This window comes from Sus scrofa, chromosome 13 (assembly GCF_054392235.1).
Source record: "Sus scrofa isolate SSC_HxYL_T2T_F1_AM1 chromosome 13, Sscrofa_HxYL_maternal_Yorkshire_Landrace_v2.0, whole genome shotgun sequence".
Classification (NCBI taxonomy): domain Eukaryota; kingdom Metazoa; phylum Chordata; class Mammalia; order Artiodactyla; family Suidae; genus Sus; species Sus scrofa.
In genome coordinates this window covers 94107964-94130356 of record NC_139395.1, presented here as the reverse complement: position 1 = coordinate 94130356, position 22393 = coordinate 94107964, and the positions used below count along the sequence as shown (strand labels likewise).

Sequence of the window (22393 nt, the reverse complement as noted above, 5' to 3'; positions counted from 1 at the left end):
CCCTCTCCCGAGACTCAGCGGCAAGAACCAGCTGATAGCCGGCAATGGCCGGACGCTGGGGTTAGTTAACTAGGTGGGCAGAAAACAGACCCTGCCTGCTCTGAAGCCGCCGGGCTGGGAAATCTGATCATGGCATTCCCTCCTTGAAACTCAGTAAGGCTTCTGGTTACTCCTTTAAAGAGCAGAACTCCTGGCGGGTGGGGGGAATGAGGCCCTATATATGATCTTGCTCTTGCTTCACCTGGCTTCATTTAACCCCTAAATGATGCAAGGCCCTTCTCGTCCCAGGGCCTCTGCAGATGCTCTTTGCCCATTCTTGCCCGCTTCTTCCCTTAATTAACCTCCATTTTGTTGTTGAGATTGGTCTTCAAATATCGTTTCTTAAGGAAAATTGTCCTGGCCCCGAAGACTTGCAATACCTGTAATTCTCCTCAGTTCCCTTTGAGGTGTGCAAGTGTTTGTGTGATCTTTGCTAAAGGTGCAACTTAGACCTAGATCCCCGAAAGCAGGGACCATGGTCTCTCCAGCTCTTGTGCCTCCCCACATCTGCTAGAGAGTAGGCCCAGCAACAAAATAGGACATGTGAAAGGATTCTCCAGGGGTCCTGAGAGCCCTGAAGATTTGGAGGGCACAGCAGCATACAGGCCCCATTGTGTAATTTCTTCCTGCCCTTGATGTTAATGTAAAGAAGCCTAGTTTGACTTCTGGGATTGGTAGCACGGATGCTGAGCAAGTATGTCAGAGAAGAGGAGTTGAGAATAAGAAACAAATCTATTGCTTGGGTTAACTGGTCTGCAAAGTAGTAATGACTGAATTCCTGAATAGATTATGTTACAGGGATTCTGCTTACAGAGTGATTTCTTTTTTTTTTTCTTTCACTTTTTTAGGGCCACACCTGCGGCGTATGAAAGTTCCCAAGCTAGGTGGCAAATCAGAGCTGCAGCTGCCGGCCTGTGCCATAGCCACAGCATCTCGGGATCAGAACCACATCTGCAACCTATACCACAGCTCACAGAAATGCTGGATCCTTAACCCACTGAAGAAGGCTAAGGATTGAACCCTCATCCTTGTGGATACTAGTGGGGTTTGTAACCCCTCCGAGAGCACTGATTTCTTATTGGCTATCCTATGTTGAAAACTCCCCGAAGACCAAGACTTTTCATATATGTATTTTCTTCTGTGCCACTGTCCTGAAGGTTTTTCAATAAATGCTTGTCAGAAGAATGAATGAGGGGGGAAAGGTATAAGGCCTCAGAGTTGAAATTTCCAGATATGGGACAGAGCTAGTTAAAGACACCTCCCTAATTCCTTTTTCCTAGTCCTTGCTTCTTCTGAGAAACAGTTGTGAGTTTTGGGGCTAGGACCAGGAAACCCTGGTTGGGCAGCAACTCAAAATATTTTTTAATGAAGAATCATATTTTCTTGTAAAACTTTGGGACTCAGAATATCTTTTATAAGACCAATACATTGTAATTTACTGAATGCTTGCTTTTTGTTTCCTGTATCATTGCCTGTTGTTGTCGCAACAGTCCAGTGATTATACTTGCACTCTTTTTACAGGGAGACCCTAAGCCCTTCAGAAGTTACAGGGCCAGCATGCAGAGCCAGGCCTGTGGGATTTGCAAAGTTCATATTAACAGGGCCTGTTATTAGAAAAGTATTCAATATGTTTGAAGAAAAATATAGGTCCTGTCTTAAAGGCCTGGGGAGCCCCTCTGCCCAGGGGCCCCAGAGTGCAGTGGGGTTCAGCCCACTCATGAAGCGTGCCCAAGTCTGCCTCCAGAATAAGCAAGGCAGTCTGATTCCTCCACTGGCTGGTTCTGTGCCAATATATCCTCCTTGTGTATGGTTTCTGGGATTCCTGGAATTAAGGAACCTACCAATTTTGCCTATCTTTTCTGCCTACTCATTCCCTGGGCCCAGGGCACTGGAGGTAGGAATGGTCACTTGTTATCAAACAGGATTGTTATGGGAAGAAATAAAGTCTGAACAAAACATTGAAAGGTATTGAACTAAATGTAAAATGTACTCATCTGGGCTGACCCTGCTTTTGACTTTATTTCCACTCTCAGATTTTTTCCTTATTTCCCAGGAAGTACCTAGATGCTGCTCTAACCTCTTAAGCTGCCTCTCATCAACCTGCCTATAGACATTAGTGATTTATTTTAAGAAGGCAGCTAAAACTGCTTTCATTCACTATAGTTTATGGTTTCATTGGACTGTTGGAAAAGGCAATTGTTGATGAGTTGACTGATTTTCTGAACTTCTTATACATGAATGGGCATCAAAATAAAAGGGAAAAGTTACATAATCTGATACCTACCGGTTTAAAACTTTCCAGTGTCCTTCTAGCATGACCATTGGCTGTGTGTTAAAGGAAAAGGCACCAGTGCTTTTCAAATGAGCCAAGGGCCCAGGATTCTGGCTCAAAGGATTGTGTATCTGCACCAGTGCCAGAAACCACAGTCTCCTGCTGCCAGCTGGGCTACTGCTGCCTGGGCCTCTTTCCGTCAATACAGGGAGGCTCTGGCCCTAGCTACACAAACAGAAAGTGGTGAAGCAGCGAACCAAGGTGATTCTGTGGAACGTCAAATTAGAAAAGTTTGACCGTTTCAGGAGAAAACAGGTTTTGGTCTGAGTCCTCTGGAGAGTGGAGTTTGTAGATATATCCTGAATTAGAGCAGATCCTAAGGACCATTCCAAGGCACATATTCCAATTGGTTAAGACTTAAAATTTTGTATCTAGTTTATTTGGAGAAATTTTTAAAAGATGGAAAATACATAGAAAAATACCCATATTCTCACTACCCATAATTGACCATCAGTAGATACTGGCTCAATAAAAAAAAATCCCAGTAGAAGAAAACGTTGCAGATAAAGCCCTATTTGACTTTCATCCCCAACATTATTACTTTCTTTTCCTCCCCAAAAGGCCAACATTCTTATGAATTTGGTGTGTTTGCTTTCAAGTCCACCTTCTATAGCTATATAGAAACTATATATAGGAGTAAATGTTCTTGGGCTTGATATAGTTCTGCTTTTTTTTTGTCTTTTTAGGGCTGCACCCTTGGCATATGCAGGTTCCCTGGCTATGGGTTGAATCTGAGCTGCATCTGCTGGCCTACACTATAGCCACAGCCACAGCCACACCAGATCCGAGACGCGTCTGCAACCTACACCACAGCTCACGGCAATGCCAGATCCTTAACCCTCTGATCTAGGCCAGGGATTGAACGCGTGTTCTCGTGGATACTAGTCAGATTTGTTTCCACTGAGCCACAATGGGAACTCCTAGTTCTGGTTTTAGAAATTATTGGAATTCCTGTTGTGGTTCAGTGGGTTACAAAGCTGACGAGTATCCATGAGGAAGCGAGTTCGATCCCTGGCCTTGCTTAGTGGATTAAAGGATCTGGCATTGCCGTGAGCTCTGGTGTAGGTCACAGATATGGCTTGGATCTGGCATTGCTGTGGCTGTAGCGTAGGCTGGCAGCTGCAGCTGTGATTTGACCCCTAGCCTGGGAACTTCCATATGCTGCAGGTGCGGCCCTAAAAAGAAAAAAAAAATTTACACAGTACCGTAAGTGGCAACTGGGAATTTGTGTGAGAGAAGAAAGGATTCAAGGACACTCATCCTTTGGAATTCATATCACCATCATCATTACACCTATTCAGTCTTTATTTGTCATTTTTTATTTTTAAAAATTTTATGGCTGCATTCATGGCATACAGAAGTTCCCAGGCCAAGGAATGAATGTGACCTACACCGTAGCTGCATCAGTGCCTGATCCTTTAACCCACTGTGATGAGCTGGGATTGAGCCCTTGCTTCTGAGGTGACCCAAGCCACTGCAGCCGGATTCTTAACCCACTGTACCACAGCAGGAACACCTATTCAATCTTTATTGACAATCTTATATGGCATGCACAGTGTGAGGGGAGATAACAATGTTGTTTTTTTTTTTTTACATTCTAGCAGAGAAGGCAGTCACAAAAATGAGCATGGACTGAGGTAGGTTGCCTCCAAGATGGCTCCCTAAGAGCCCCACTTCCTAGTACTCAAATTCTTGCGTCATCCGAGCCCACCTTTTTGCAGGGTTGATGTGTGTGCTCAGTAGCATACAGCAGAAATAATGCTTCGTTACATCCAAGATCAGGTATAAAAAAGACCTCAGCTTCCGTCTTAGGTGCGCACACATTCTCTTTATCACTCCCCCTGTGGGAAGCTGCTGTGTGTGTGTGGAGACTCAGGCAGCCTGTGGAGAGGTCCGCTTGACAAGGAACAAATTGAGGGCTGGCCAACAACCTCATGAGTGAGTCTGGAAATGGATCCTTCAGTCCACTTGAAACTGGAGATGTCTATAGCCCTGGCAACAGGTTGACTGCATGAAAGATTCCGTCCAGACCATCCAGCTAAGCCATTCCTGTATTCCTCACCCACAGACACTTCGAGATAATAAATGTTTGCTTTAAGCTGCTGTGTGGGTAGAGGTAATTTGTTATGCATAAATAGGTAACTAATACACAGACAGATGAAATAATTGCAAATTGGAACATGTGCATATACTAGTCTTATGGTAGAGAGATGCCCATCATGAGAAGTAGTATGGGCAGTGGTTAATGGAGCCTGCATGCTGGTTTTAGATCCTGGATCCTGGCTCTGCCACATACTAGTGGTGTGACCTTAGCAAGTCTTTTTTTTTTTTTCTTAATTAAAAAAAATTTCTTTTTAGGGCTGCAACTGTGGTATATGGAAGTTCCCAGGCTAGGGATTGAATCAGAGCTGCAGCTGCCAGCTTATACCACAGTCACAGCAATGTCAGGTTCGAGCAGAGTCTGCAACCTACACCACAGCTCACAGCAACCCTGGATCTTTTAACCCACTGAGCGAGACCAGGGATGGAACCTGCATCCTTACGGATACTAGTTGGGTTTTAACTTGCTGAGCCACAACATTAACTCCAAAATGTCTATTTTCTAATTAGATCATTTGTCAAATAAAGATAATAACAGTACTTATGTTAAACTTGTGAAGAGTTGACAGGTTAGAAAATGAAAGTACTTAGCCCAGAGCCTGATAATTTTCTTTTTTAGTGGCCACACCCGTGGCATGTGGAAGTTCAATTGCTGGGGACTGAATCTGAGCCACAGCCGTGGCAATACCAGATCCTTTAACCCACTGCACCTTGCTGGGGATTGAACCCACATCTCCACAGTGACCCAAGCTACCACTGTCAGATTCTTAAGACACTGTGCCACATCAGGAACTCCCTGACACATGTTTAAGAGCTCAATGTGTATAACGATTGTTATACTGTGTGAATTATTATTATTATTATTTTTTTGTCTTTTAGGGCTGCACCCATAGCATATGGAGGTTCCCAGGCTAGGGGTCAAATCGGAGCTCTAGCCACCAGCCTACACCACAGCCACAGCAACGCCAGATCCGAGCCACGTCTGTGACTTACAGCATAGCTCACGGAAACGCCAGATCCTTAACCCACTGAGTGAGGCCAGGGATCCAATCTGCGTCCTCATGAATGCTAGTCAAATTCGTTTCCTCTGAGCCATGATGGGAACTCCCTGTATGGATTCTTAAGCATTTATTATTAATATATTTGAGCTATTGGCTTATCTTTCATACTGAAAAATGGCTACTAAAGTGAATTCCCCTATATACATCTGACTCAAATGGAGCAATACAATTCAACACTGTATTGAGCACCTATTATGTGCCACGGACTAAGCTAGGTGCTGGAAAAAGTTTAGTGAGGTATGATCCATGTCCTCCGGAGTTCAGATTCTTGTGGGAGAGGCAAAGTAAAGGTATTAGTGTAATAAAGGATTCTAAGTCTAAAAGACTTGTGAGGAGTTCCTGTTATAGTTCGGCAGTAACAAACCCAACTAGTATCGTGAGGACTCGGGTGTGATCTCTGGCCCTATTCAATGGATTAAGGATCTGGTGTTGCCGCAAGCTACAGTGTAGGTCATAGACGTGGCTCAGATTTGGTGTTGCTGTGTCTGTGGCGTGTAGGCTGACAGCTGCAGCTCTGATCGACCCCTAGCCTGGGAACTTCCATATGCCTTGGGTGTAGGCCTAAGTGGAAGAGTCTTCAAGAATTCATCACCAAATGCCATTGATATTTGGTATACTCCTTGTTGTGGGGAGACCTCAGAGTTGTATATACCCAAGAGGAAATTTGAGAATCAATTTAGAAGTTTAGAAATTAGAAGATCTGTTTTAATTGCTAAGGTAGGCTATAATTTATACTGGGAAGTCAAAACACAGAGGAAAGCAGTAAGCCAACATGAAGACAGGCTTCGGATCTCAACTTAAATGTCACTTCCTCATAGAGACTCCTGCACATACCCTGTTCTCTTCTAAGCGCTTATTGTAATTATTATTTATTTGTATTTATTCCATATTTCTCTCCTCAACTACATTATAAGCTCCATAAGGGCAGGAACCACAGCTGATTTACTCAGACTCTAAACAGTGTCTAGCTTAGTCCCTGGTTCATGACAGCTGAATAAATGTTTGTAAATGAATGACTAGTAAATGAGCGTTAGAACCATTAGAATCTTGGTGGGTAGATGAGGCCCATAGAAAACTCTTGAGACCAGTGTAGCAGGATGATGAGCTAAAGACTGAAATGTGCCTTTTTTTTTTTTTTTTTTTTTTTTTGGTGTCCTTTCGTTTTCAAGCAAAGAGAGGTGCTAGGAAGAACTTAGGGTTCATAATAAGGGACCCTTCGGAGGACAGCGCTATAAAGTTTGCTCTCTTGCTACATGCAAAACACAGGAGTGATGTCAAGGAGGCTCCATTGTTTAGAAATAGAGATAATCAGCCTTTTTGTACTTTAAGGATTGTGAAGGATACTGGATACTGGTGATTATCCATCCAGCATCCATTGTCCTCCTGCCCCTACAGGACTCCAATTTTATCCAAGTAGTCATGCTTCCACCTTGCAATCCATGTGACTCGAGTTGCACCCATCCCACCACTAATTCCAATTATGGTAACCCTTTCCATTCTGGAACCCAGGCTTAAGTCATCTGTACATCTTCCAGGCAGTTACTGACTGGAGGGAGAATATGTGCCTGTGTGACCTAATTGGCTCAAAAGAAAAACCAGAAGTAAAGATTTTAGATGGAAAGGAAAGCATGTGGTCCTGATTGCTCCTGGTAGACATCTAGAAAATCACCCTCATTTGAATTTGAAACCTACTATGTCACAGCAGAACAGAGAGAAAACTGGGTCCTTGATAACTTGTTGAGCCACTGCATCAACAAAGTCCAAAGCCTATCTTGCCTCTGGACTTATTATTATGTGAGATAATTTCCTTATTGTTTACAAAAACTTTTTTTTTTTGGTCTTTTTAGGGCTGCACCCGAAGCACATGGATATTCCCAGGCTAGGGGTCCAATTGAAGCTGTAGCTGCCTGCCTACACCATAGCTCACAGCAATGCCGGATCCTTAACCCACTGAGTGAGGCGAGGGATCAAACCTGCATCCTCAAGGATGCCAGTCAGGTTCGTTAACCACTGAGCCATGACAGGAACTCCCCAAATCATTTTGAATCTGGTTTTCTATTCTATTTGCCCCCTAAATAATTTTTTTCCCCTACACCCAAAGCATACAGAAGTTCCTGAGCGAGGGGTTGAGTCTGAGCCGCAGTAGTTACCTATGCCACAGTTGTGGCAATGCTGGATCCTTAACCCACTGCACTGGGCTGGGGATCCAACCCTTGCCTTGCAGTGACCTGAGCTGCTGCAGGGATAAGAGGGATTCTTAACCCACTGCACCACAGCAGGAACTCCAGTGAAAATAATCTTTTTTTTTTTTTTTTTTGCTTTTTAGGGCCGCACTCGCAGCATATGGAAGTTCCCCAGGCTAGGGGTCAAATTGGAGCTACAGACGCCAGCCTATGCCAGAACCACTGCAACACCAGATCCTTAACACACTGAGTGAGGCCAGGGATCGAACCTGCATTCTCATGGTTCCTAGTGGGTTCGTTAACCACTAAACCATGAAGGGAACTCCCAAAATAATCTTAATTGACCAGTGATGTTTAACCTCCAGGCCGTAATTAGGGCAGCTACACTCAGAAGAGTGAGCAAATCACTCTATTTTCCTAGAAAAGGCGAGCAGTGAGACTTTTTGTGTTCCAAGAGTTAAAAGTGAAAATCTGATAAAACTATCATATGACCCAGAAGTCCCACTTTTAGACATATATCCTGACAAAGCTTTCCTTAAAAAAAGATACATGCACCTGTATGTGCATTGTAGCACTATTCACAATAGCCAAGACATGGGAACAACCTAAATGTCCATCGACAGATGAATGGATTAAGAAGATGTGGTATATATACACAAAGGAATACTACTCAGCCATATAAAGGAACAAAATAATGCCATTTGCAGCAACCTGGATGGAAATGGAGACTTTCATACTAAGTGAAGTAAGTCAGAAAGAGAAAGACAAATGCCATATGATATCACTTATATCTGGAATCTCATTTATGGCACAAAGGAACCCTTCCCACAGAAAAGAAAATCATGGACTTGGAGAACAGACTTGTGGTTGCCAAGAGGGAGGCGGAGGGGGAGAGAGTGGGATGGACTGGGAGTTTGGGGTTAGTAGATGTAAACTATTGCATCTGGAGTGGATAAGCAATGAGATTCTGCTGTATAGCACAGGGAACTATATCTAGTCACTTGTGATGGAACATGATGTAGGATAAAGTGAGAAAAAGCGTATGTGTGACTGGGTCACTTTACTGTACAGTAGAAACGGACAGAACGCTATAAACCAACTATAATGGAAAAAATAAAAAGTATAACGATAGGAGTTCCCGTCGTGGCGAGCAGTTAACGAATCCGACTAGGAACCATGAGGTTGCGGGTTCGATCCCTGGCCTTGCTCAGTGGGTTAACGATCCCGCGTTGCCGTGAGCTGTGGTGTAGGTTGCAGACGCGGCTCGGATCCCGCGTTGCTGTGGCTCTGGCGTAGGCCAGTGGCTACAGCTCCGATTCAACCCCTAGCCTGGGAACCTCCATATGCCGCGGGAGCGGCCCAAGAAATGGCAAAAAGACAAAAAAAAAAAAAAAAAAAAAATCTAACAGCCATTGCTAGTGTGAATAACTATGGAAAAGGCAGGGGGTGGCAGTGGGGTAAGGACACATTTGCATGGGGCAAACAAACACAGGCATCAAATGCACAGTGGCTCCAGCTGCCTAGAAGCTGAGTATGGACTTGAAGTTGAATTGTAAAAGCTGCGGCCCCTAAGACCGCCTTGTAAGAGACACCTTAGCTAATGCCTTTTGTGTGAGATCCCTGTAGACCATTGTGCCACCTGCTATGCTGTAGACCTTCATCTTTTGACTATTTGGAAACTACGGGTTGTCAACAGCGACACCGTGTGGCTATAAGATGCAATGACAATGGCCGCCAGACCTTCGCCTTAGGTATGTGGCAGCTGGATTTTCCCCTGAGAATTTTTGGGTCACTTAACCAGCTATGAATTTTTGAAAATTTTGGGCAGGGGCCCTATTTGTAGATGATGAATTTATTAAAGTGATAAATAGAGGATTTAGTTGATTTCTTTTTGTGGGAAAAAAGATCAGTGATCATATTTGTGCACTGTGGAGACTTTTTTTTTTAAACCCAGTTTTGTAAATAGTTTTTACTGGTTTACTATATAACACATATATAGTTTTTACATATATATAAAACAAATTATGCATGAAAGCTGTGTTTGAAGATACCCAAATTAAACCCTTTCCATTTTATATTCCATTTGAAAATTGATCTATGTTTCCCCATCATCTCCAAGATAAAGTCCCAGCTCTTCAGCACATTTGCTAAGACCTTCCTCTTATTCTCCAATATGCAACACACTCCTCAGCTTCCTTAAGAAGCCCATTATATTTGCCAATGTTTTGGGAGCTAGGCTTTTGGGGAGGGCAGATATGACCTGTACCAAGGAGCTCAGGTTTAATTACAGAAAAAAAAAAAGTGAGATTTACTGAGCACTTGTGAGCTAGGCATTGTAATAAAGTGGTTTGGAGTTATTAATTTGCACATGAGGTTTCTCCAAATACCTTCTCCTATCTGTATTCCTGGGGAAATAATTCCAAATCATTCTTATGCATATTTCTAGGTTTGTAGTTTTCTGCCTTGGAAATCACCTATTGAAGCTGGGGTTCCGCCCTGCAGATTCTGATTTAATTTGTTTTGGGCTTGAGCATCATTTTCGAAGCTCCTCAGGTGATTCTAATATACAGCTGGGGTGAAGACTTTAGCGACGGATGTAAATAATCTTTCTTTCCCTTCCGTGCCCTGCATACCTTTCCTGATCATGTCTTATCACATTGCACCTTCTTTTCAGGGTGTATATCTAGCTCCCTAACTAGCCTCTGAATATCCCCAGTCAGCCACTTTTGCATTTCTGGAACGCGATTTATGGCCTGACATTTGGCGGAAATTTGGCAAATGCTGAATGGGAAGGTAAAATGTCCTCAAGACATACTTATTTCCGTGTGTGTGTGTGTGTGTGTGTAAAATGTCCTCAAGACATACTTATTTCCGTGTGTGTGTGTGTGTGTGTGTGTGTGTGTGTGTGTGTGGAGCGCGCCGACCGCCTCAAATATGGATTTCTGAAGTTTTCCTGGCAAACGAGGACCCAGGTAAGCGAACAGCAGTTGCGAGGAGAAGGGGTCCAGCAGCTGTGGAGCACAGACTGCAAAGCCGCAACAGCAAACCATCGCTCACTTTAATGGTAAGCCCCGCCCCCAGCAGCAGAGCCAACCAGAGGGCACGGAGCAATCCCAGCCTTCCTGGGCGGTCTGAGAAAGTCGCTAGGACTTTCAGAGCCGGAGCAGAATCGGGCTCGTCGATGAGCTCGGGCTCGATTGGCTGGCCTCCCACGGTGGAGTAACGGTCGTAGAGGCGGGGCGGGAGGCGGCGGAGCCGGCCGGGCTGGGCGAGCTGCTGTAGAGAGGCGGCAGCTGAGGAAGGTGAGCGGCCTTCGGGGTTCACAGAGGCTTTGCCTGGAACCCCTGCTTGAGCTTCCCCCGGAAATGGCCTCGTCTGCGCAATGCGAGTGGTCATACTGACCCTTACTGGGGTCCCCAGAGAGGAGCTGCCTGGGACGGGTTGGCGCCAGTTAAAAATCCCTGGATAAGGAGTTTGGGGGCGGGTGGGGGGAACCTGATCGACCTGGTCCTAGTGCTGGCTCCTCGCCCCTTGTGATCTTTGGCTCCTCATTTAACATCTCAGCGCATCAGTTTCTTCAGTTGTAGACGACAGCTGGTAAATCTTTCCTTACAAGGTGGTTGAGAAGGTTAATTGAGGTAGTGAGTGTGAAGCTTGGACGGATACCTGGCGCAGCCTGGATTCTGGATAGTTGTTGGTAGTTACTCCGTCCCCATGCGCTGGCCGGGGGGTCTCGCCCCACGTTTCAGAATCTAGGTGCCTGGGAAGGTAACTTGGCGAGTGAAGGCTCGTAGCAGAAGGTGGGGGATACACAAAGGGGTAGGTGAGTAATCCCTTCTCTGGTTTAAGTAATCTTTGCAGAGTTGGAGATTCTCTTTATGTGGAATCTAATATGATTTTATTAAGAAAATCAGTGAGATGGAAATGTTGAAATGTAGAAGGGTTTCTGTACCACTTTATTTTCTATACATAATAATGGTAAAGACTGTGCGGGCATTACCTCTTTTGGCCTCAATCTTCTTCTGCATGAGGTTTTGTTTTGTTTTTACTTTTGGTATTGTCAAGTAGACCCGGGCCTTCCCCACCTCACCTTGGGAAAAAGGTGGCTGGCTGGCTAGGGTTTTGCCCGCAGCTTCTGCTTAGTGGCCTATTCTAACCTTTTATGTAACCTCTCCTGGGGCAGGATGATTTAATCGAGGTAAGATCCGATCCTAATTCTGTTTCCTTAGATTCGCTTCTTAGGAACGTTAAACAGTGTATTGGTATATTTTTGGGATGGCGCTTTTGCATTTAACAGACAATAGAGACTTTGAAAGCATTGCACATTCCATTTATTGCAGTAAAGTGAAATATGTGCTTTTGAGAAAGCTAATTACAGGTTTTGAGGTGACTCAAAAAAGAACAGCTACCAGCCATGCTTTATTCCCAGCTTGTCCCCAAAAAAGTAGTGAAAAGCAACTACATTTTAATGTATGGGGCATGAGCCAGGGGCTCCAAACCTATAAGGGGTAAGTTACCAAAGGGCTCTTGGGAAACCTAGACAGTGCAAACAGAACTATGTTTGGCTTCTCTGTGCTTGGTTTTCTGTGGTGTGTATGAACCAACTCCTACCCCGCAACTCCTTTTCCCACAGTTTTACTTTAGGTATCTTATGACACTGCTTAAAGCAAGCCGCACCATCTGCTTTGGTCCTGGGAAGCACTGGGTCTCTTCTGGTGACTCACAGACCTGTGTCCTGGCATAGCCCGTAGTGGGGAAAATGCTGCTGCAAACTATCTGTAGCATTAATTTCACAGCATAGACCTCTGAAAAGAAGGGCTTTGTCACAGGTGAAATTGTGATAGTTGTTCTCCTTGTCTTTGTGTTTCAGTACCAGTTGTCTGAGAGTACCCTTGCCAATGAGAATATTGTTTGAATACCTTTGAAGTCAGAATCAGATTTGATGCTAGATGATAATAGAGTTGGGCTCTCAGGTATATGTTTCAACAAAACAAGAAAGACAAGGGGAGAGAAGGCAAGGGTGAAGGCACGTGGTGGTGAGCACTGGAGTCCATTAGCAGTTGATTCAGTAGATGCAGCTCCCTGTAGTCAGTCATTAACACCAAGAATACCTGCTCTGGGGATAACACAAATCATTCTTAATAGGAGATGAATGTTTAAGATGTGGGCCTGTTTATCTTTTTGAAACCTAGATGAAGATGCAGTTTCAGACGTGAGGCTCACTGGGTGATCATTTCATTCTGATCAACTTGAATGACCAGGTGAAAAGTGTAAGAGGAACGTGCTATGACTGAGGTATGTCTGACGCAATAAATAACTCCCTCTGGATGTTGAGAGGCTGTGGAAAGGATCTACTAATTATGGAATACTATGTATTTATTTCCTTTTGACCTCTTCATAATCCTATCAGATATTTTAAACCCAATCAAGGAAACTGAAGAGGTTAAGTAACTATTTAAGATAGCACAAGTAGCTGGTCACCAACTCTGATCACCACCTGTCTTGCTGTGTGCCAGGCACTGTTCCTTTTGCTTTTATTGTTATTTAACAAAATGTTTTTATTAAAAAATGACTTTTTATTATGAAATCAAACAGAAAAGAACACATATACCAAATGTATAGCTTAATGAATTATTAAAATCTGATACCACCCAGGGTAGGGTGGAGAACTATGCTAGCTAGCCATGCCAAGAATTTGCTTATCCCAATCACAACTGCTTTTGTCCTCTCATTAGTAGCCATTTTTCTGACTTTTATACTAGTCGCTTCCTTGTGTTAGTTTTTTCATAAATCCATATTCTTTGACACTATAATGTAGTCTTGCTCACTAAAATTTTTAAAAAATCTCTTGTAGATTGTTTCCCTATTCCTTTCTTTTCCTTATAATTTATCTAATGAAGAACTTGGTCATTTGACCTATATGTCCTATAGTCTGGATTTTGCAGATCGCATACTCATCTACAGTTTGTTATGTTCCTCTGCCCTGGGTAATTAATTCCTATACAGTGGTATCTGGATCCAAGACTGGATCAAAATCACATTCAATCCCTTTGGTGATTCTCCCATCCAAGTACTAACCAGGCCCGACCCTAATGCTCACTTTACGTGATCAGAGGAGATCAGGCACTTGTTCAGGGTGATATGGCTGGAGAGGATAATTCTCTAGGTGATATTTGGCAAGACCATAGGAAGGGTGGAATGTCTCTTTGTTCCTCTTTATGTTTTCAGCACTTGTTGATACTTGATGCCTATTTATGTTTATTGAAGGTTGCATGGTATTCTAATTTGATAATGTCTTTTTTACTTATTAGTTGGAATATTAGTCCCTTATCTATCATTTGTATACACAGCAGTACAATTCCTTTAAGAAAGGCAGTTTCAATATTTGATTCTTTCCATCTATATACCAATTTTTGAGAAAGTGAATTGGTTCCTTCTGAAGACAACTATGTTTTAAAATCTAATATGAGCAAGAGGTTATGAATTTAAACATTTGATGGGTTTCATTTCATTGCAGTTGTTATTATCATTATTCAATCCTGTCCTTTTGTTATGACCCAACTAGTCCTTCATAGTTTTCTTGTTGTCTGATACCTTGAAAAAATTCTATTCCAAATCTGAAATTGTCATTTCTTCAAGAAACTCTGGTTTCTTTTAGAAGGAAATGGCACTTCAAGATCATCATCTATATACTAGGGATCCTGAGTCAGTCACTGTTTGTAGGCTTTTCAGTAGACAGCTAGACATAGATTGTGTGCCTTTCTATAGGCACACACATTATAGATAAAATATCTCATGAGTTCATACGAATGCTCTCAGTTCGAATTGGGACTCCGAGTTTTTACTTACTTTCTCTATTATACCTGTAATCTCTTTTTTCCTTGTCAAAAATATTGGTTTTTATGAATTTAGGAGATGATAGAATTAGAATGTCCCATAATTACTCATTTCACTTGGTGGTTCCCCCCCACCACCATTTTAACCCTTTTAAACTTACATTTCAGAGTTCCTGTTCTTGCTTAGCAGGTTTTGAACCTGACTAGTGGTATCCATGAGAATGCAGGTTTGCTTCCTGGCCTCACTCAGTGGGTTGAGCATCCAGCATTGCCGTGAGCTGCGGTGCAGGTTGAAGATGAGGTTCGGATCCTGGGCTGCTGTGGCTGTGACCAATTTTTTGTAGGCCAGCAGCTGTAGCTCCAATTGGACCCCTAGCCTGGGAACTTCCATATGCCGCAGGTGTGGCCCTAAAAACAAACAAACAAACAAACAAAAAAAACCATAACACTTTTATAATTTGGTGTCAGTAAGTACATTCATAGTGTTGTATAACCACCACCACTATATCCAGATTGTTTTATCTCATATTACACACATCACAGTATTAGACATAAATTACCGATGTCACCGCCAATATGATTACCGAAAACATTGAACTTTTTTTTGTTTTTCCCATTCTTTCCTCCTTTAAAGAAAATCATTTTATTAGATCTATATTGTCAGAGCATATAGTCATTATATACACTGCTTTTCCTCTTAGCCTTCATTTATCCATCCTTAGTTCAACAGGTGTATGTAATGTTTACCGCCAGTGTTTATGTTGATGTCTTTCTAGGCATTTTATTTACCTGATGTGTCTGTTAGATTCGTCTGAAAAAAATATTCCCTGAATTCTTGCATGTTAATAAAAGTTTGTGCCCTTTATACATGAAAGTCACATTTGCTTATATAAAATCTTTGCTCACACTTCTTTTCCTTGAGTTTCTTAAGTGTTTTATTTTTCTTTGGTATCAAAAGCCAGATGATAATCTAATTTTTTCTCTTTATAAGTCATTTTTTCCCTTTTTTTTATAGATGACCAATTTTTTCTTTTGGGCTTGCTATTGTGGCACAGTGGAAAGGAACCTAACTAGTATCCATGAGGATGTGGGTTCGACCCCTGGAATCGCTCAGTTGTTTAAGGATCTGGCATTGCCCTAAGCTGTGGTGTAGGTCGAAGATGTTGCTTGGATCCCATGTTGCTGTGGCTGTTGTGTAGGCCAGCAGCTACAGCTCTAATTCAACCCCTAGCTTGGGAACTTCCATATGCCATTGGTGTGGCCCTAAAAAAAATTTTTTTTTCTTTTATTAAAGTTCAGTAATTTTATTAGAATGTGTCTTGGTTGTTCTGGATCAGTATTCTCCAGTACTTGATATATTCTTTCAGTTTCAGGTCTTTTTTGTTTTTTTAATTTCAGTAAAACTTTATTTATTTATTTATTTATTTGTAAATGTTTTCCTTTTTTGGCTACCCCGTGACATATGGAGTTCCTGAGCCAGGAATCAAGATCCCAGCCACAGTTTTGACCTAAGCTACCTGTGGCAATGCTCGATCCTTAACCCACTGTGTATGGCTGGGGATTGAACCTGCTGTCCCAGCGCTCCCAAGATGCCACAAATTCCATTGCCACAGTGGGAACTCCAAAGAAAGCTTTATTTTTTAAACAACTTTTTTGAGCCTATATGTGATATACAATAAATTGAACATATTTAAAATGAACTATTTGATAATTTTGGTGTACATATATACTTGTGAAACTGTTACCATATTCAAGATTGTGAACATATTCAACACTACCCAAATTTCCTTGTTCTGCTTGGTAATCCATCATTCCAGCCTCCCATTCCCCAACCACTGATCTTTCTGTCACTGTAGATTTGTTTTTTGTTTTCTATAGTTTTATATAAATGGAGTCATATAGTATGTACTCTTTGGCTTCGTTTACTTGAGTGTTTTGAGGTTCATCCATGTTGCTACATGTGTATTCCTTTTTACTGCTGAGAAATATTCTATTGTATGTGTATACCACACTTTGTGTAGCCATTCACCCACTGATGGACATTTGAGTTGTTTCCAGTTTCTGGCTATTACAAATACAGCATTCAGGAACTTTATGTACAAGTTTTTGTGTGGACATATGCTTTTGTTACTCTTGAGAACCTAGGGATGGAATGACTAGATCTTATGGTAGGTGTATTTTAAACTTTTTAAGAAATTGCCGAAGTGTTTTCCACAGTGGCTGTCCTGTACTACATTCCCATCAGCAGTGTATCAGAGTTCCAGTTCCTTTACATCCTAGACCCTTGGTCCAAGACATTCAAATAAGCATCTTTTCATGTGCTTATTTGCCATCTGTATATCTTCTTTGGTGAAATGTCTATTCAAATTTGTGCCCATTTTTAAGTTGGGTTCTTTGATTTCTTATTGTGTTTTGAGAGTTCTTTATTTTGGATATGGGTTCTTTTGAATTGCAATATTTTCTCTGTAATTTTTCTTTTCCTGCTCATAATAGTATCTTTTAAAGAACAGTTCTTATTTTTATGAAGCCCAACTTAATTTTTGAAAATTGTTTTCCTTTAACTTCTGTTTCCCTTAAGACATTACCTGTGTGTTTATTCACTTTTGTGTTCCTTCTTGCTTACTCTTCATTTCTAAAATTATTTGTTCTTTCCTGGATTCTGTCAACCTTATTTCAAAGCTTTGCTTTGCTTTGCTTGCTTGCTTGCTTTCTTTTTCGTTCTTTCTTTTCTTTATTTCTTTCCTTTTGTCTTTTAGGGCTGCACCTGTGGCATATGGAGGTTTCCAGGCTAGAAGTCCAATTGGAGCTGGAGCTGCCAGCCTACGCCATTGCAACTCGGGATTCGAGCCTCATCTATGACCTACACCACAGTTCATGGCAACGCTGGATCCTTAACCCACTGAGCAAGGCCAGGGATCGAACCCGTGTCTTCATGGATGCTAGTTGGGTTTGCTAACCACTGAACCATGATGGGAACTCCTCATTTCCAAGCTTTTCTAATTTTGACTTATATTATTCTTTCATGTCTTTATAGACTTTTCCTAATTTTATAGCTTGCTTTAAAATAACAGGCTATAGTTTGATCTCTTTGCAGGCTTATGAATCATGTTCTTCTTGTCTGTAGGGATGTTACTCTCCTTTTTTATATTAACTTTTGATGGGATTAGAACTCAATGTTTTTCTTATTTCTGTGTAAAATTAATTTTCCTGAAATCGATAGAGCAATTATATCTTTTAAAGATGTAATTCACATAACGCAGAATTCACCCATTTAAATTCAGTGGTTTTTGGTATAGCCACACATTACCACAATCAATTTTAGAGTATTTTCTTAACTGTTAAAAGAAACCCTGTACCCATTAGCCATCATTCCCCATTTCTCTCTATTTTACTCCCCACCTCTCCCAGGAAAGTACTAATCTTTCATTTATAGATTTGAGGATGTGGCTATTTCTGTAGTTGATCTACTCACACATCTTGTAAAGGACTGATATGAAATATACTATACTATGAACAAGAGAATACTCGTCTCATTGAATAAATGATTTAAATTCTGCCTCTGGGAGTTCCCATTGTGGCACAGTGGAAATGAATCTGACTAGGAACCAAGAGGTTGTGGGTTCAATCCCTGGCCTCCCTCAGTGGGTTAAGGATCTGGCATTGCTGTGAGCTGTGGTGTAGGTCACAGACATGGCTCAGATCTGGCATTGCTGCAGCTGTGGTATAGGCCAGCAGCTGTAGCTCCAATCAGACCCCTAGCCTGGGAACCTCCATATGCCACAAATGCAGCCCTTTAAAAAAAAAAAATTCTACTTCTGGTACACCCTGAACTTTTATTTTCAATAGCCATCTTCTACCAGAACCTCAGTGGAGGGAACTTCTGTCATCGTAGGTTTCCCAGGCGTAGGCATTGGCTTCAACCACTTTAAATTTCATATAAAAGCTGAAGTAACTTGTAGGTTAAGAAAAGTTAAGCCATGTCTTTCTTTTTTCCATTTCTTTTCCCTCTGTTCTTCATTTCCAGATGGCACCAGGAGTGTTGAAATGTTGCAGGACAAAAATAAATGATACTGCAGTTCTTTTGTAGATCTGTGGGTTAAGGATCCAGTGTTGTCACTGTAGTGTCTCAGTTCACTGCTGTGACATGGGTTTGATCTCTGGCCTGAGAGCTTATTCATGCCATGGGGGTGGCAAAAAAAAAATACTGTCATGGTATTTCTATTCTAAGCAGAAGCAGAAAGTGCTAAGGAATCTCATGGAAGAACCTCTTTTCAGTGATTTCACCAGAATTTTTACAGGTTCATGAGTTGGGATAGTTAAACTTTGGGTGAATGCTGCTGGGTTTTTATTCATTTATTCACTAACCCTTCAATACTTTGATGTTAAACCATCAGCATCCCCCCCCCCAATTAAAAAAATTGTGGTAAAATATACACACTTTTTTTTTTTTTTTTTTTTTTAATTTTCCCACTGTACAGCAAGGGGGTCAGGTCATCCTTAGATGTATACATTGCAGTTACAGTTTTTTCCCCCACCCTTTCTTCTGTTGCGACATGAGTATCTAGACATAGTTCTCAATGCTATTTAGCAGGATCTCCTTATAAATCTATTCTAGGTTGTGTCTGATAAGCCCAAGCTCCCGATCCCTCCCACTCCCTCCCCCTCCCATCAGGCAACCACAAGTCTCTTCTCCAAGTCCATGAGTTTCTTTTCTGAGGAGATGTTCATTTGTGCTGGATATTAGATTCCAGTTATAAGTGATATCATATGGTATTTGTCTTTGTCTTTCTGGCTCATTTCACTCAGGATGAGATTCTCTAGTTCCATCCATGTTGCTGCAAATGGCATTATGTCATCCTTTTTTATGGCTGAGTAGTATTCCATTGTGTATATATACCACATCTTCCGAATCCAATCCTCTGTCGATGGACATTTGGATTGTTTCCATGTCCTGGCTATTGTGAATAGGGCTGCAATGAATATGCGGGTGCATGTGTCTCTTTTAAGTAGAGCTTTGTCCGGATAGATGCCCAAGAGTGGGATTGCAGGGTCATATGGAAGTTCTATGAAAATATACACACTTTTAATGTCTTAACCATTTTTAAGTGTTTATATAATTCAGTGGTGTTAAATACAATCATAATATGCTACCATCCCCGCCATTTATCTATAGAACTCTTCATCTTGTAAAGCTGAAACTCTATACTCATTAAACAGTAACTCACCATTCCCCCAAGGCAACCACGATGCTGCTTTTTGTACAAGTGGAATCATACAACATTTCTCTTTTGGGGACTGGCTAATGTCCTTAGTGTAGTATCTTTAATATAAACATTTCCTTTCTGTTTAAGGCTGAATAATATTCCATTGTATAGCTATACCATATTTTGCTTATCCATTCATCTGTTGATTTCTTTCATTAGCATCTTATATTTTTCAGAGTACAGGTCTTTTGTCTCTCTAGGTAGGTTTATTCCTAAGTATTTTATTTTTTTTGATGTAATAGTAAATGGGGTTGTTTTGTTAATTTCTCTTTCTGATCTTTTGTTGTCTGTATATAGAAATGCAGTCGATTTCTGTGTATTAATTTTGTATCCTACAACTTTGCCAAATTGATGAGCTCTAACAGTTTTCTGGTAGCGTCTAGGATTTTCTAGGTATAGTATCATGTCATCTGCAAATAGTGGTAGTTTTACTTCTTCCTTTCCAATTTGGAGTCCTTTTATTTCTTTTACTTCTCTGATTGCTGTGGCTAGGACTTCCAAAACTATGTTGAATAATAGCGGTGAGAGTGGACATCCTTGTCTTGTTCCTGATCTCAGGGGGAATTCTTTCAGCTTTTCACCATTGAGAACGATGTTAGCTGTGGGTTTGTCATATGTGGCCTTTATTATGTTGAGGTAGCTTCCTCCTATGCCCACTTTCTGGAGGGTTTTTAATCAGAAATGAGTGTTGGATTTTGTCAAAGGCTTTTTCCGCATCTATTGAGAGGATCATACTGTTTTTACTCTTGAGTTTGTTAATGTGGTGTATCATACTGATTGATTTGCAGATATAGAACAATCCTTGTATCCCTGGGATAAATCCCACTTGATCATGATGTACAATCCTTTTAATGTATTGTTGGATGTGGTTTGCTAGTATTTTGTTGAGTATTTCTGCATCGATGTTCATCAGTGAAATTGGCCTGTAATTTCCTTTTTTTTGTGGCGTCTTTGTCTGGTTTTGCTATCAGGGTGATGGTGGCCTCGTAGAATGAGTTTGGGAATGTTCCTTCCTCTGCAGTTTTTTGAAGAAGTTTCATAAGGATAGGTGTTACCTCTTCTCTAAATGTTTGATAGAATTCACTTGTGGGGCCATCTGGTCCTGGACTTTTATTTTTTGGAAGTTTTTTTTTGGTCTTTTTGCCATTTCTTGGGCTGCTCCCGCGGCATATGGAGGTTCCCAGGCTAGGGGTCGAATTGGAGCTGTAGCTGCCAGCCTATGCCAGAGCCACAGCAACGCGGGATCCAAGCCGCGTCTGCAACCTACACTACAGCTCATGGCAACGCTGGATCGTTAACCCACTGAGCAAGGCCAGGAATCGAACCCGCAACCTCATGGTTCCTAGTCGGATTCGTTAACCACTGCGCCACGACGGGAACTCCATGTTTTTTGGAGGGAACTCCATATTTTTTGGAAGTTTTTTTTTTTTTTTTTTTTTTTTTTTTGGTTTTTTTGCTATTTCTTGGGCCGCCCCTGCGGCATATGGAGGTTCCCAGGCTAGGGGTTGAATCGGAGCTGTAGCCACCGGCCTACGCCAGAGCCACAGCAACACGGGATCCGAGCCGCGTCTGCAACCTACACCACAGCTCACGGCAACGCCAGATCGTTAACCCACTGAGCAAGGGCAGGGACCGAACCCGCAACCTCATGGTTCCTAGTCGGATTCCTTAACCACTGCGCCACGACGGGAACTCCATGTTTTTTGGAGGGAACTCCATATTTTTTGGAAGTTTTTTAATCACAGTTCCAATTTTAGTACTTGTGATGGGTCCATTCATCTTTTCTATTTCATCTTGGTTTAGTCTTGCAAGATTGTACTTTTCTAAGAATTTGTCCATTGCTTCTAGGTTTTCTATTTTATTGGCTTAGAGTTGGCATGTAGTAGTCTCTTATAATCCTTTGTATCTGTGACATCCATTATAACTTCTCCTTTTTCATTTCTAATTTTATTGATTTGAGTCCTCTTTTTTTCTTGTTAAGTCTGGCTAAGGGTTTATCAATTTTGTTGATCTTTTCACAGAACCAGCTTTTCGTTTCATTGATCTTCTCTATGGTTTTCTTCATTTCTATTTCATTGATTTCTGCTCTGATCTTTAGGATTTCTTCCCTTCTGCTAACTTTAGGTCGTATCTGTTCTTCTCTCTCTACTGCTTTAGATGTAAAAGGTTGTTTATTTGAGTTTTTTCTTCTTTCCTGAAGTGGGCTTGTATTGCTATAAACTTTTCTCTTAGAACTGCTTTTGCTGCATCTCATAGGTTTTGGAGTGTCGTATCTTTGTTGTCATTTCCTTCTAGGTATTTTTTAATTTCCTCTTTGATTTCTTCAGTGATCCATTGGTTGTTTAGTAGCATGTTGTTTAGTCTCCATGTGTTTGTAATTCTTGCAGTTGTTTTCTTGGTGATTTCCAGTCCTATAGTGTTGTGGTCAGAAAAGATGCTTGATATGATTTCAGTTTTCTTAAAGTTACTGAGGCTTGATTTGTGGCCCAGAATGTGATCAATCCTAGAGAATGTTCTTTGTGCACTTGAGAAGAATGTGTATTCTGCTGCTTTTGAATGGAATGTCCTATAAATATCT

General features: G+C 41.6%; 1 protein-coding gene and 1 long non-coding RNA gene across 5 annotated transcripts in view; both read left to right on the top strand.

The window, feature by feature from the left end:
- The first annotated feature begins 19 nt into the window (after window positions 1-19).
- Window positions 20-2311, top strand: LOC146397473 (uncharacterized). Its single transcript, XR_014824026.1, has 2 exons — window positions 20-153; window positions 888-2311. It is a non-coding gene; the product is annotated as an uncharacterized LOC146397473 (long non-coding RNA).
- An 8632-nt stretch (window positions 2312-10943) lies between these two features.
- The window catches only part of CEP70 (centrosomal protein 70), an 82034-nt gene continuing 70584 nt past the window's right edge, over window positions 10944-22393 (top strand). For all 4 annotated transcript variants that reach the window (XR_014824021.1, XM_003358573.6, XM_013982062.3 and 1 more), the window contains exons 1-2: window positions 10944-11017; window positions 12908-13010. Coding sequence is in view for 3 of the 4 variants with exons in the window: in XM_003358573.6 (XP_003358621.3) it covers window positions 13002-13010 (9 nt within the window). In the remaining variant the exon portion in view is untranslated. The remainder of the gene's footprint in view (window positions 11018-12907; window positions 13011-22393) is intronic.